This window comes from Desarmillaria tabescens, assembly GCF_030435595.1.
Source record: "Desarmillaria tabescens strain CCBAS 213 chromosome Unknown EV420scaffold_53, whole genome shotgun sequence".
NCBI classification, from domain to species: domain Eukaryota; kingdom Fungi; phylum Basidiomycota; class Agaricomycetes; order Agaricales; family Physalacriaceae; genus Desarmillaria; species Desarmillaria tabescens.
In genome coordinates this window covers 154,604-169,080 of record NW_026848352.1, presented here as the reverse complement: position 1 = coordinate 169,080, position 14,477 = coordinate 154,604, and the positions used below count along the sequence as shown (strand labels likewise).

General features: G+C 49.4%; 5 protein-coding genes across 5 annotated transcripts; 2 read left to right on the top strand and 3 right to left on the bottom strand.

Annotated features, from left to right (window-relative positions):
- Nucleotides 1-505: 505 nt before the first annotated feature.
- EV420DRAFT_1721974 (uncharacterized protein) lies at nt 506-1,362 on the bottom strand (the record flags this gene model as incomplete). The annotated part of the gene is made up of 2 exons (XM_060479773.1): nt 1,287-1,362; nt 506-879 (listed from the first exon to the last, which is right to left on the bottom strand). Coding segments are annotated over exons 1-2 (408 nt in total), but the record flags the coding sequence as incomplete, so codon positions are not given.
- A 573-nt stretch (nt 1,363-1,935) lies between these two features.
- EV420DRAFT_1484594 (uncharacterized protein) lies at nt 1,936-5,120 on the bottom strand (the record flags this gene model as incomplete). Its single annotated transcript, XM_060470096.1, has 10 exons — nt 1,936-2,166; nt 2,228-2,326; nt 2,368-2,447; nt 2,486-2,579; nt 2,774-2,957; nt 3,004-3,100; nt 3,634-3,747; nt 4,314-4,362; nt 4,866-4,997; nt 5,055-5,120. The coding sequence occupies 10 exons, from the start codon at nt 5,118-5,120 to the stop codon at nt 1,936-1,938; spliced, it is 1,146 nt and encodes a 381-aa protein (XP_060325199.1).
- Nucleotides 5,121-6,142: 1,022 nt separating this feature from the next.
- EV420DRAFT_994838 (uncharacterized protein) lies at nt 6,143-7,493 on the bottom strand. Its single transcript, XM_060484282.1, has 2 exons — nt 7,421-7,493; nt 6,143-7,370 (listed from the first exon to the last, which is right to left on the bottom strand). The coding sequence occupies exon 2, from the start codon at nt 7,108-7,110 to the stop codon at nt 6,301-6,303; it is 810 nt and encodes a 269-aa protein (XP_060325198.1). The 5' UTR covers nt 7,111-7,370; nt 7,421-7,493; the 3' UTR covers nt 6,143-6,300.
- A 2,746-nt stretch (nt 7,494-10,239) lies between these two features.
- Nucleotides 10,240-11,299, top strand: EV420DRAFT_1768241 (alpha/beta-hydrolase; the record flags this gene model as incomplete). The annotated part of the gene is made up of 4 exons (XM_060480959.1): nt 10,240-10,404; nt 10,516-10,640; nt 10,691-10,967; nt 11,015-11,299. The coding sequence occupies 4 exons, from the start codon at nt 10,240-10,242 to the stop codon at nt 11,297-11,299; spliced, it is 852 nt and encodes a 283-aa protein (XP_060325197.1).
- An 808-nt stretch (nt 11,300-12,107) lies between these two features.
- On the top strand, nt 12,108-13,345 carry EV420DRAFT_994774 (alpha/beta-hydrolase). The gene is made up of 5 exons (XM_060484281.1): nt 12,108-12,389; nt 12,445-12,456; nt 12,503-12,627; nt 12,680-12,959; nt 13,013-13,345. Exons 1-5 carry the CDS (start codon nt 12,225-12,227, stop codon nt 13,283-13,285), a joined length of 855 nt encoding a protein of 284 aa, XP_060325196.1. The 5' UTR covers nt 12,108-12,224; the 3' UTR covers nt 13,286-13,345.
- Nucleotides 13,346-14,477: the final 1,132 nt, after the last annotated feature.

Below are 14,477 nucleotides of genomic sequence, written 5' to 3'. Positions count from 1 at the left end.
AGATGGAGTTCAAGGAGGTTGCTTGTTATGTCTGCACTGGGTGAGTTGGTATGGACGAAAACCTTACAGTCGACTCGAAGAGAGGTGAGCTTCTTGGCATCTTCGAGGAGGGCAATAAGCTGTATAGAGTCGATGATGGCGCATTTGAGATGGCGGAGGGAGGGGAACATGCTAAAAGGGATGTTGTAGAGTCGGCCAATGCTGAGGGTATGTAGGCGATGTGCCTGGAGAGAAGCGAGTACCGTCGAGAAGACCCGTAACTCGAGCTTCTCCAGTACAGGGAGATAATTTGGAATGAATTCATCAGAGTCGGCTACAAGAGAGCGCCATCTGGTGGAATGCTGCCTCAGCAGATTGGCTATGCGATCGATAGGGGTGGTCTGTTGGCCAGAGATCAGAATGATATCCAAGGGCGTATTTGTCGAATACCGAAGCGAGGCGGCGAGTTGGAGTAACGGGTACGATGAGTCTGGACCCCATGCAAATTCCAATACTGATCCCAACCGTGCCGACAGTCCATCCTTATCGTCGACCATAACGTCGGCGTATTCATGACCAGCTCACGCCACGATGCACAGACTTCTGTGAGAACCCACGGTGTCGCACGTTTATCCGGCCTTGGACCTGGTTCGATGTGGCGGAATACAGATAGAAGCACTTCTGGCGGGAGGCGGCGCATAGGCGCATGGAAAGAGTGATACTTGTCGAGGGTGGGGCTGATGTTGTCAAGTTCTACACGGAGGCGCGCAATCTCTGATTCGAGCTGTTTGATACGATCCAGCCGGGATTGGACAAGGCCGTCAAGGGCAATCATATCGAGATGTATGTGTGCCATTGTCATTTTATCAATACGTCCAGGCGAGCACCATGAGCGCAGAAGGGGATTGATGTCGACTGTAGGGGAGTAGGATGGTATCTCTGCGGTGTCGCAGCTGGTCATTGTGTAAGAATCTAAAAGAGTTAAGGTCCTTATATAATCTTAGCAACGCAAATCAGGTCACGTTAGCAACATGCGTTCTTGGTAGCTATAGACATGAACAACAGCATGTAGCAATGGGAGCTCTGTGGTATTGGACGAGGGTGTGAGGCAGGCTTGGGCGCATTTGTTGAGGCCGGGTGTCGTGGTTAGGGTGGAAGGGGAGTGGAAGGAGGCGGTTCGGGGATGGATTGGGTGGCCGAGGGTAGAGCACGCAGAGAGGAGAGGGGCTGTATGAGTTGTAGGCTGGCTTGATGACAGAGCGTACCATGTGTTGTGGTGGTATATGCGCCTCCCGTCGTGGATCTGCCCAGCCATAAAACACACAACGAGGAGGTTCCCATCAGCTACGCGTCTTTCTCTGCTGAATGATTGTATCTGGGATTAGTAGCCCGTCTGGTGATCGAGAGGGGAAGCAAAGAGCCGGAGAAACGATATTCCGGAATCTAGAGGGCACAAACAAACATCATCAGTGCTTCATTTCTTTTCGTCCACCACCACCACGAGTCACGCGTACCTTTTTCTTGCTCATCATGCCCAAGCCTCTACCTACGTTTCTATCTCTGGTAATGTAACTAATCACGCGTCTGAAGTAGTAGGGGTGCTAATTCCATTTTTTCCTCCCAGGACAGACGTACACAACACGCGTCAAGATATAACGCTCGACATCCCAGGTATCACGAGCTCACGGACCTCAGCGCGTGGATTCCAGGATCTGCGCTCAATGTGCTGCTGACAAGAGGGAGGCGCCGCTATGAACAACAGAGCCCGTTAACATGAACCAACAAGCCCTCTTCATTGCAACACGGCGTCTTCTACTCGACAGAGCGCATACGGCCATGGATTCGATGCAGGAGAGCGGGGTTAATCAACATATGAAGGAGAATACGACAGTGCTGGTGCGTCTCGAGATATTGCTACCCTCGCCAACGTTTGCTGACTTTTTTAGCAGGTGACGACTACGGCCCTAACTGCAACGAGCTTCCTGGATATGGAGCTGACTCGCCGAACGTCGAGCCTTGCGCCCTCGACCACCTTCTCCAATACCCTTCGCATGCCGTTCCATCAAAATATCGTATCATTTGCATCCCATGAGCGTCCTCGTCATAAATTCGCTCGGCACTCGCGTTACCCCTCCTTCCTGCATGCCAGGCCGACATCCCGACGCCTTTTCCCTCGCGCACGTAGTTCTACCCCCACACGGATGAGACGAGCAGGATGGGCGTGCTAACCCGATCTGATGAGCTTTACCGCCTCAGGCCTCGGTCCTGGAGTTGTATATTCCTTGGGTTTACGGGTACACGAGACGACTCTCGAGGGTGTTGACGCATGAGGAGTTCGAAGCGTGTTCTGAGGGGAACAAGGCGTAGTTTGAGGGAAATTGGGCGTACTGTCTTTTCTGGCGAAAATAGGAACGGATTACTATGTTCTGGTGCGTTTCTCGTAGGCGGTATCTTCCTTTTGGCGTTTACTGACATTTTAGCAGGATTCTCATCAGCGGTAACTCACCACAGCAATACCATACCTCCCTTCCTCGCCGGCTACCGTCACGGTACATTCGTTCTTGGGATAGAGTCGTGTCTTCTAGCGATCCCGTCGCCCTCTAGAGGTTGGATTGACCAGAGCGCATTGTTTTATGAGGTATAGCCACTTTTCCTCTCGATTCATGAAGGGAGCGTGCATATCTCGATATTGTGTCTCTTGTCGGTGTTCGTTGACCTGTTTTAGACGGTCTTGCGTATGCTTACGATTCTTCATGAATATAGCGCCGATGGCTCAAGTCGCGCTCCCACGCACAAGGATCTCGTATGGTTTGCATCCCATCACACGTCCTGGGCTCAACACTTGCCTAATCCTCCTTTCTGGCGGCTCTTCCACGAGGGACAAGTCCGCATGACGTGGTACCCCCGACTGACGAGCTTGGGTGCGGTGACGCGTGAGATGGATGCTTGGAAATCCGGCAGACTTCCTTTTCGAGGTTCTTGTGCGTGTCTCGGCAGGAATTCCTTTACGCGGTGTTTACTGACATTTCAACAAGTTCATCGAGAGTGTCGAGCGATTTCCCCGTACCATATTTCCGGTTCTCGTTAGTGGTCCAAGTGGAGCAGCTGTTCTTCTCGAAAACTAATACTTGACTAAGGCGGAATCGTCACTTCAAGGCGACGTCGCCTGGTGGTTAGCATTGCCATACTATCCCCATCTTCCGCCTAAGTTCAACACGACTCCCCTCCGCCTTTATGCCAAAGTCTTGCGCGAGCCTTGATTATGGCACACACACACACACTTTGCGTATCTCTCTGCCTTGAGTCGTCGATTCAGATGCTCGCGAGCGAGGTATCAGGTCTGGAAGAACTGGTGCTTCCCGTCACAGCGAGCTTCTCATGTCCTGTATCACTTGATTTCAACAGGTCCTCCATGCAAAGTGATTCCACGGTGTACGGGCTAGGTATTACGTTCGAGAGACACGTGCTCAAGGATTACAAGGACAAAGGGGCAATGAATCAATCAGTCGGACGGGGCTTAGGGGAGTGTGGATGTAAGCGTCTCTCGCCCTTGGTCGGCGTTTGTTGACTTTTTGGCAGGTCTTGTATGGTAGCTATATCCCAACCGCAACGTTTCTTTTCTGTGTCGTCTTCAGCGTGCGGGCGCCGACGTACTGGCACTGAATGGAGATCGCTTGAAGCTTGAAGTCCCATCTTCGTTTCCTTCTCGCACGCCGTCTCGCCGCCCATCTACGTCTAGCTCGCATCCCATGACACGAGCTGGGTGTCCTTCATCATAATACACGTGTTATCTTCCCACCCTCTATCTAGAGATGGTCCCAACGTTCTCCTCCCTTGGGCGCAGTTCCACTACTTCAATCCTCACATAACTGGGAAGGAGATGTTCAATGTGCTGCTGACAAAGGACAACGCTTTACATCTTTGCGTCCTCAAATAGCCCAAACCTTTACTTCTCCATCCTCCCACCAACGTCGCGGAGCTGAAAGTCCTCATAAATTGTACTCAAGACTCGCCTCGAAGACCAAATGCGCGTTCCAGTTCCTAGGGCGTGCTACCCCCAGCCGGCGAGATTCACTTCCTCAATCGGGGAATCGAGAGAAAAGGTGTAGTAGGGAAGGGGGGGCGGACCTTCTTTTCGGGTGCAGAGGACAGGTGGGTATTTTGTAGGTATCCACTTTTCGGCGTTTTACTGACTTTCTTGTTCGATATATGTCAGCGGTAGTGAAGAGGACTCCGACGTTCGAATCGTCACTAGGGTCGCAGCCAGACCTCGTTTTTTCATAATATCTAACGATCCCGGAAACGTCCTTCCCGTCTAGGTGCTTTTCACTTACCTATGGTTTTCCATTCGCTGTCACCATCCTCGCGCCCTGCCTCCCTTTTCTGCGTCATTTTTAAAGATCCTGATCAGCGGGCAGTGACTAGTACTGGTGCCGGACTCTGATGTTCAAATCGTCGCTGAATGTCGAACCTTACATTTGCTTTATGGGATTCGGCAAGGCTTTCGTGATGACGTCAGGGTCGTGTGAAGATGGACGTTAACGTTTGAAATGTCGAAGATCAGCGTGGCGTCGCGTCCGATCAGGTCGAGGTATGGTCACGTTTTTCCTTAGTGTTTAAGTAACTAACACTTAAGAACATAGTATGTTGGACAACAAAGAGTCGCCGGGATTTAGAAAGCCGGTAGCTGCTGCTTTCGTGGTTGAACTTTTATATGTTTTGCATCTGCGGGAGCTTTCAACTGGTTCAGGCTGTGCTTCATGTTGAGATGCACGGGACTTAGATCAGCAGCGCGTTTTTCTCTGCCAAATGATTATATCTGTGGGTTCTTGTCCGCGTGCGTTGTAAAGATGTTAACGTGAACCAATCGGCTCCTCACCTCTTACTGTCCCTGGGACGTGCACGTATGACGAGGACAGGGCTTTCAATTTGAGCAACATGTGCGCAGAACGTTCAATGTCCTCGTAGGTTCCGGATGCAAAGGTGACTATTGGGAGCAGAAGCTGACTCCCAGCGGCCTATCATTTGATGGGACTAGTGCTGGGCCCGTTAGGGTTCAGTTGTCCAAAACGTACGTGGCGACATCCGGTTCTGGGCGATCTCCCGGCACGATCTTCGCTATTCGTAGGTGTTGGAACCATTGTGCCACATTCCCCTGGATCAGCCGGACTTATGGTAAGCTTAGTCCTATTGTCGTTTACCAACCCTTCTCATCGTTCCCTTTTTTACTTGAGTAGATAATAAGCAGAGTCTACACTATTCGTCGAAGTATCCACCGCTCATGTATCTTGTCGATTCTCTTTGTTTTGGCAGACATCAAAGTCTGCATTTTCTACTACCACTCGGCGTTGGGCACTATCAAACCTCGGGCTTCCACCTCCCGGTTCTGCCCTTGTTCCACCTTGACAGTGGAACTTTTGCGATTTGATCCCTACACCGTAATACCAGCGCGGATTTTGCTTCTATGCCGTTCTCAAAGAACATTCGCTGCCATCCTGGAATTTGGATCTCGTGGTCTCGCGAGACGCACTTAGCGCGGAAGCAGAGAGGAGATGCTATGTTCTGCCCGGAACGCTGGACTTCTTGTCACCATATTGAATGGATTAGGGTTCAACAGGTCCTGGATTCCGTTGCTGCGAGCTTGAAGTGGAACAGGAATCAAACGGACTGGAATTATGTCCGTATACCTCGGCTTCATCCCAGCTATGACTCCATCGATCATAACTTCGGAACATCAATCATCCAAAATTGCCGTAAATTACTGTTGTCTGTGATTTACCAACCCTTCTAACGCAGGATCGTTTTAGTATCTGCCTACTCTCTACTTCTTCCAGTATGCGAAGTAGAGTGCTGCAGCGTTCGTCCCGCGCCTACACATAACGAATTTTAGATGGGTTGCACCTCATGGACGGGCATATATTGCGGTACCCTGAGGAGGATCGGAACGCGGCTCAAGACATGGAGTGGCGTACTTTGAATAACGTGTTCGAAGTCCCGGCCCCACGGAGAACCCGACCTTCGCCGTTCATGTTACTCGAGAGACATCCTTAGCGGTTTCCACCATAATGGTCTATGCCCCTTGTAATTTCTTGGGCACTTCAATGCGATCGTCGCCATGGAAAGTAGAAGAGACATGCGCCGTTTCAACGTGTAAGTCTTTGTTTACTTTACAATTGTTTCTGTGCTGAAGACATGACAGCGTCCTTAGAAGCTGTGACGATGATGCCACTACTACTACTACAGTGATGGTACATTCCGGTTACGTATGATGCTGTTGAGTGTACAATGTGCTTGATCTGTTTCTTTCCCTGGCGTCCTCGTCTATGCCCTATACCTTACCCTCCTCAAATGTACCCGCCATTTGTTATGGTCGCCGCTGCTCCTCACGCTCAAGCCGTCGAACATCGTCGTGAAACCACTCCTCCTATCAACAAGCGCCTGACAGCCACAACCACACCTCTCCTTATAGCACCCGCCTGCCACCCCAGGCTCGAGGCGTTCTCGTAATACAGTTTGCATCCGTGCAAGCACGTCATTCACTGTGACGAACCCCACTCCGCCAGCGTAGACTTCGACGTTGAACCTCTCGACCCTGTCTATCTCAACGAGGATGAACACCCTCCCGAGAGGTGGGTTAGACGCGGGTTCAGAGGCTATAAGAGGGTGTGGAGCGATACGATTTGAGGTAAAGAAGTCGATCGGCTGGCAAGTCCCCAGACGGAGGGCACGGTGAATGGAGAGACGCGTGAACGGGAGCGGAATTCGCGTAGATGCGTATGGTGAACGCGGGCTGTTGTGGGGATGCGAGATAGAGTGACGCCGTGGTCGTGGAGAGGGAGAAGGGGCTCGAGGAGCTGTGCTGGGTCGAGGCGTCTGCATACTGGTGGGCCGATGCGAACGTCTTTGCGGTGGTGATTGAGGGAAGGGCGACGGTGGTCGAAGTCGAAGACATGGTCTAGGAGCAGGTGATAGCCGGTGTCTGGGAGACGAGAGGGGCCAGGCTGGTGAATGGGGAAGCTGGTGTGAGGGAGGCGTAGGGCTAACGAGGAGCGTCACATAGAAAGGTGACGGTGCTGCGTAGCGGTTGGAGTCGTCCTCCCAATGGACTCGTTTAGTGGATACTGGCGACATGAGATTACTTGAGTGCTGCAGTGAAGATCATGCAATCATTTATACCCATCCGAACGTTGTATACTATTTTCCAAGACACATTAACGTTGCCGAATGTATTTGTCCTGTGCTCCGAGTTCCATTCTATGGTCCCGTTCCTCCGTCCCGCGTCTTCCACTGACTTTGATGGTCGCAAATCAGAGTATGAAACACTGCGACCAAAGAGGAGCTCTATACCAACATTCAAAGTGCCCGATGGATTCAGGCATAGCTTTCACGAACTAGATTGGGTGCATCAGTCTCATAATCGTGTTAGGACGATAAGGCTTACAGCATAACCTAAGGTGACCTTGCTCATGCATGTTTCTTACCGGAAATGCGACTTCATTTTGTCCATGCATATCATATACTGATGACGTCGTTCGCATTGACGTCAGCCAAGAGCACATGCAGCAACGCCATGAAGAAGTGCAGCATATAACAAATTCCCCCGCACCAGCCTGCTGTCGAAAGAGACGACTGCCACTAAATTGCCTGGGTATATTCATAGTCTGAGGTGAAATTTCACTACCTAATCGACTTAAACTGGCCCAGATCTTGGAGGCGGACTGTTTCTCTTCAATAACCCTATGTCAGTGGGCAGGAGGCAAGTTACAGAAATGATCGGTCTAGTGATCCGGAGAGGCGGAATACTACTGGTATTTCATTCCGTTCCTAGGTTTCAATATAGATCTGGGACAGAGCCCTGGTATTAATACTTGTCTACAGGCTGGTCCATGATACCAGGATATTTGCGTATCGAGATACTGTTCCCTTTCGCAACCTTCATCGGCCTCTGTGGAGGTGTATGTATTTCCTAATCTCAACCAAATCATCTGCTGTGTTACAGGGTTGGCTCAACAAGAACCCGCTTGGGACATCGGAGGTTTAGCTGATTAATTGTGTGTATTCTCGTCGCGCTCCTTGGTATGTCAAGCAGTCGGAGCAGACTAGTTTCGGCAATTAAATTTTTGGAATGGTCGGTATGCGTCCGCACCTCATCACTCTTTACATTCGATTGCATGCTTACTTATACCGAGTCGCTTTCTACTCTTAGTCATTCATATCCTTCGAAAAAGCTCAGCTCCACGACTCAAGTTCCTCAAAGTTTCTGCTCGCAGGAAGCAAGGTCTTCACAGGCCGTTCAGGACCTTTTTCTCGCGTCATACAACGGTCGACTCATGCATCGATAATTTTTCACTCGCGGCAAGACTATAATTGTCATATGCTTTTCTTTGCGCGGGGCTCTGTCACCTACACTCCATCCGAGGAGTACCTTGTTACTAACTCGGTATACAGCATGAAGCCCCTCTCGAAACAAACCTTCCCGTATCGACGTCTGCTGCAGACAAATTGGGAAAGAACTCATGCCTTGCGGATACTTCCGCACTCGAGATCAGCCGAAAGCTTCCGCGGGAACGACGAAGTTGTGCTTTTCGGTCGTAATTCTCCCTCCACTCGGAAGCGTCTATAGTGGGCAGCATCTACAATGTTTCGTTACACTATTTAAAACTCTTATCGATTCTCACCGCTTTATCAGATTATGTTTTGAAAAAATGACATTCAGTTTTTGCTTCGTAGTCATGCATGGAAATGATACCCTTTAAAAAATCGATAATCTATCTCAGGCTTTTCAGTCACCCCCATCGCTGGTTAAGACAAGTCAACATCATCAGAAACGATACTCGCCAACGGCACGTTCTATTTATAGCACAGTGCTATTATTTTCTATTTCTTGAAAATTTACATGCCCTAATCGTTGAACCACCCCGGCAACCATAGCTGCAAGGATATCGAGCGTGTTTGTCAGAAAGATTCATCATGCATAAAACGGGACAATGTCAGTTCCACAAAAGATAGATCCTCCTGGAACAAGGTGTCTTTACACCCTACTGTGATTTTTTACTTGACCGTTCTCTTCTTCCAAGCGTCGCTCTTCTGTCTAGGAGAAGGTTTGAGATCCAGGTGAAGACAATACTTACTCAAAATACTATGACTAGAATACTCACCTTCTCACCGTTTATTTTACGGGCATGTCTTTCTTCTCTAGGGTAAGAATAACCTCCGTAGCAAACTAAGGGAATGTTGAATAGGCCAACAAGAAGAAGGCTAGTTTTGGATATTAAAAAAAGGCAGGATCAGAGAGGGATGACCGGAACGTCGGACCGGATATCTGCCGTCAGGTTCAAACTTTACGTTTTTTGTTTACCTCCAGCCAGAACCGCGTTCTTGGGCTGTACTATGACTACGACAAAGTTCAAAGTTGTCAGGTTAAATCCGACAGCTCTCTCATCCATTGCTTCTGCTGTTATCGCCGACTTTCAGAATTGCACTCAAATTGCAATTTGCACTACCAGTCCCCAGAGTGTGTAGACATAGTCGTAGGTCCCAGCAATTCCATGATTGGTACTTACGCATGCGACATGGATAGGCAGAGCGGCAATTAGGGTGGGTGTGATGTACTTATGTCACGGATCTGATCGTCATGCTAATCAACAAGTGAGGGACTGCTGCGCAGACATTCTCCCGTACTCAAATGCAGTGCTTTGTATCCAGGTTACAAAGACGAGCTGATAGAATCGGAAAACGATAGTAAAACCATGAAAAAACACTTCGGAGCTTATTTGGACTATCGGTGACTTCCTAGATCAAGCTGCACGCGTTTCTACGAGCTTACGGAAGTTGTGAATCTGATGGTCGTTCAATCGGTTCAACGTGTGTACGATAGCGCTTCATGCCAATGCGAATTATTCTTAGCCCTTGAAGCCATCTTGAAGTGCGCGAGACCGCAATGCGACTGACTGCTCTGGGAACTGCAGATCTGGTGACCCCGCATTCTCCACTTCTCACCGGAGGACCCGAGTGCAGTGATCCACGACAAGATACCGGAAGGTCGTACTACATTCAGAGTATTGTATATGGCTTGTTTTTAAGAACGTCCCGGCACCTGCTGCGCCTAAATTGGAATTTTCAGGATTCAGTGCCTTCTCAATGATTCGGCCAGGTGTGATGGAGAACTGTGATGGCGCCTTTGAACATTCTTATCCTGTCCCATCCATTGACGCGAGCGAATCACAGTTTTTTTTAGCTGTTCAGCCTTTCTCCTTTATAATGTTCGGCCACTTGATCACCTCTCAGGATGGTACTCGCATCTTGGCACCGCTGCTGGCACGCCAGGAAGGCCCCCCCATCGTCTTCATTCACGGTTTTATCTGCTCCGGCCTTAACTGGGTTAGGCAGTTCAATGACAAGCAGTTGCTGGATAATTTGTACATGGTACGGTCTTTCCTCACAATGCTAGCAAGGATTTGACATAGGTACTTCCAGAATCAGATATGAGGTGATCACAAACCACACTGCCATAAAATATTCTTACTCCTGGAATAGATTCGTGGACACGGTCGTAGCGACAAGCCAGCATCAGAGGGCGCCTATATTTTTGCAAAACATGCAGAGGATTTTCAAGCCGTGTGTACGGCTTTTAATGTTACTAAACCGATTGTCATAAGCTGGTGCGTATTTTAGTCTGTTCCTTTCGCTCTCTCATCCTAATATTTTATAGGTCACTTTGCGAGATAGTCGTAGCTGACGTCTTATCTCGATATGATGCATCTCCTCTTCCAGTGGTTGGGCATGCTTTTCTCAATGGGATAACCTGGATGTCTATGTCGCAGGAGATTCAAAAGCCAAGCCAACCCGCCATCATCTCTTCGATCCTGTCTCGAGATACCACCGAATTTCAGAAGGGACTGGAAGCATTCATGCGTGATTTTGTAGCTCCTGGGAATTCAATCTCTGATGAAGACAAACGTGTATGGGTGGAAAGCGCCGCGGGTATGGTGAGTTTGACTTGCGCCAAGGATCTAATTGGAAGGCTGACTGACAGGCAAAGAATGCTGCTGCACGGAAACTTTCGCTTTCACGGACACAGGATGAGACGGCCTTGCTCTCCGTGGCTGATGAGCTGCCAACACTCTTTATCCAGGGTACAGAAGACGCACTGCTAGACTCGAAGAAGCATGAACAGCTCATGAAGAAACGCTTTGGTGCTAATTTGGACTATCGGACACTTCTAGGAGCAGGGAACGCGCCTTTTTACGAGCTTCTGGAAGTTGTGAACCCGATGATCCTCCAGTTTGCTCAACGCCTGAGCTATGGCGTTTTGTACTAAGGATTATTCATTTATTCTTGACTTGAACTTGCTTTCTTGACGTGCTCGAGGCCGCCCCAAAATGGTACACGCTTGAGGATGCCGTCATTTGGGACTTCTCACCAGAGGAAGTCAGTGCAATGACTCGCCTCGATAGTTCGCGACGGAGCGAGGCAATAGAAGATCGGGCCGCAGAATGCCGTGACGAGCCGATAGTCTCGCAGTGGCTGAGCCGATAATTTTCCAGCTTGAAACGGCTTAGCCACGTCCCGGCTCATATATAATCGGCTTAATGCCGAAGTCATTTTTGAGCTGTTTGCTCGGCACCAACATTCAAAATAGCAGCTAATTCAATTCTTTCAGTTGATAACAGAACGTATTCCTAGTACTCCGTGGATTGAAATGGGCTTTGTTGAGCCGAAGAAAGCCGAGGCATGGCCATCAGACCATGTGAAGGCCGAGTGCTATAGTTACCGGGTGGCTGTGCGATGTCCCTTACTGACGCCTTATTCAGACGGTCGCTGGCTGTTTTTGACTGCGATCTACTTCATAAAAACTTCAAGACGTCTTGGTAGCCTTTGTCCCGCGTGTGCTTTGTTCTTTTTTAGCTATGGTGAGTCTCTCCAGAATCTTTATGTTGAGAAAACATATTATCGAGGGACTTGAGCTGTGTTGATGTACTGACGCTTTGGGGTACATTCAGGTTTGTAGCCCTTGAGTAGGCTCGTTTACAGCCGGTGTTTCGCCTACGTGACTTCTCTATCACATTTGGGCGAAATTTTAAGCAACTGGCTGCAGCTGGGCAATTCCCCAACGTTTTACTCAAACTGGTCGGTGAGGATCACCTCATCGCCTCCCTGATTGCTTGGTCATGACGGAAAACGGAAATCAGAGTCAGCATAAATGACGAAAACCTCCCCAAGCTTTCGTTCTACTTTCACCTGCAATGTCCTCCCACTTGATTGCCTCTCAAGACGGTACTCGCATTTGGGCTGATGCTGCCGGAACCCCGGGAAAGCCTCCCGTGGTCTTCATTCATGGTTTCCTTGGCTCAGGCCTGAACTGGGTTAAACAGTTCAATGACAGGCGGTTGTTGGACAACTTGTATATGGTACAGTTTTTTTCCCCCCTTACATTAGCAGGGGTTTTGACGTCGATACTTCCAGATCAAATACGAGGTGATTCAAAATTACACCTTGTGAAATCCTCTTATTGTTCGAATAGACCCGGGGGCACGGCCGTAGCGACCAGCCGGAATCAGAGGATGCCTACGTTTCTGCAAAACATGCGGAAGATTTTCAGGCAGTGTGCGCTGCTTTCAATGTCACCAAACCTATTGTCGTAAGCTGGTGCGTACGTTACCCTGTCTTTTCTGCTCGTTATTCACAGTCTCAAGCATAGGTCACTGGGAGGCGTCGTTATCCCTGACGTCTTGTCTCGATACGGCGCGTCTCCTCTTCCAGTGGCTGGGCATGTTATGCTCAACGCCGTAGCCTGGATCTCCATGTTGAGGGAGATCCCTAGACCCTACAACGCTACCGTCATCTCTTCGATTCGGTCCCCACATACCGCCGAATTCCAAAATGGGCTGAAAGAATTCATCGGAAGTGCCTTTGTCGCTCCAGGGAATTCGATTTCGTTTGAAGATCAATGCGCGTGGATGGGCAGTGCCGTGGGTATGGTGAGTTTAATTTACGCGAAGGATCTGATTGGAAGGCTGATTGATGGGCAAAGAATACGGCTGCACTGAAGTTTTCGCTCTCACGAACGCAAGATGAAACGGCCTTGCTCTCTGTGGCTAATGAGCTGCCAATACTCTGTATCCAGGGTACAGAAGACGTGCTAGTAGACGTGGAGAAACATGAAAGTTTTATGAAGAAACATTTTGGGGACAATTTGGATTATCGTCGACTTCCTGGGGCTGGACATGCTCCTTTTTATGAGCGCCCGGAAGATGTGAGCTCCTATATCCTTCAGTTCGTCCAGCGCATCTATAAGAGTGCATGACAATTGCTCTCTCGAGTCGAATACTGTTGGAATGTCAAGTGTCGCGCATCATGGTGCAGTCGACGTCGGGATCTTCAGTAGGAAGCACCGTTCATCTGTTCTCCTCCTCGGCTTTCCTTATTACATCATATTGCTTCTATTAGTGTACACGGCATGTAGATAAATAGGTAGACGAACGACGATGACCCTCGCCTGTTTGCGAGGGTTCCCTGCTGTATCCGGGTGAGCGGCTGGAGAATTACCGCTTATCTCAACAAATACCTCGTCGCCTCCAGGGGTCGGTATATAGCACGTGTGCACTAGGTGCTGATTTTTGGGCCTTCTGCGAAGGCGCTATGACTATCGTTACAGTCAGAAATCAATTGTACAGTGGGGTAAGAGTCCGTAAGAGTCTAGAACTCGAACCTCAGATGGCACGTGCCACTATGGTTTCGATCATGTCACACCATCTCTGGTTTTACTATGCCTACCGTGACACAACGCCGAAAACTCTTGCTGGTCCCAACCAGTAGACATGGGCTTAACTGGACAGGTTGATACACATCTTAATTCTTGTAGCATGATCTAAAATTTTCTCTCTAGTACTGAAATCTTCGGAGTCATATCCGCAAGGGGATTCCCATGCAGTGCTAGCTCCCATGGGCAGTGGTCTAAATGCCTCTTTGTTGTTTCCACGGTCTTCGCTACGCCGCTGACAGTGACGACGCACTCACGGTCTCAGCGGTGCCGACAAGCGTCCATTTCATTGACTGCGGAACAGGAGACTCTGGAGCACTGGGTTAGCCTTCAGAGGTGCGTTCGCTCGACGCTTGTCCTTTTTGTGTGTTTTCCATTGAAACATATCCAATTACCGGTAGCCAATTAACTCAAGGCTGTTCCTGTCTTCGAATCAAATATCGGAATTGAATTTCCGTGTGGCTTGACATTGTATTCTGTGCCAGTCATCATTACTATACAGCACTTCCTAACGAGAGTAAATGGGCGGGAATTTGTCATTACTTTGGCCTCGTGCTATCTCCACTTTTCGGGATCTCCTAGCCTCGTGCCTTTCGAAGGTGGTCCCTAGATGGTCTATGTGGGTCCTGCAACGTGTTCTGTGCGAGGCATCACGGTCAGGTAAGCGCTTCGAGGCGCTTGGGTGTCTTTTCTCTAATGGAGCTCATCTGAAAGTTTTTTTGCATCTAGTCCCATC

What these genes read in the sequence shown, in the direction of transcription:
- EV420DRAFT_994838 (XM_060484282.1), bottom strand. Translation starts at nt 7,110, where the DNA reads ATGTCGCCAGTATCCACTAAACGAGTCCATTGGGAGGACGACTCCAAC.
- EV420DRAFT_994774 (XM_060484281.1), top strand. Translation starts at nt 12,225, where the DNA reads ATGTCCTCCCACTTGATTGCCTCTCAAGACGGTACTCGCATTTGGGCT. An exon ending in AAACCTATTGTCGTAAGCTG is followed by an intron (nt 12,628 to 12,679) that starts GTGCGTACGTTA and finishes TCTCAAGCATAG; the next exon opens with GTCACTGGGAGGCGTCGTTA. An exon ending in TGGGCAGTGCCGTGGGTATG is followed by an intron (nt 12,960 to 13,012) that starts GTGAGTTTAATT and finishes TGATGGGCAAAG; the next exon opens with AATACGGCTGCACTGAAGTT.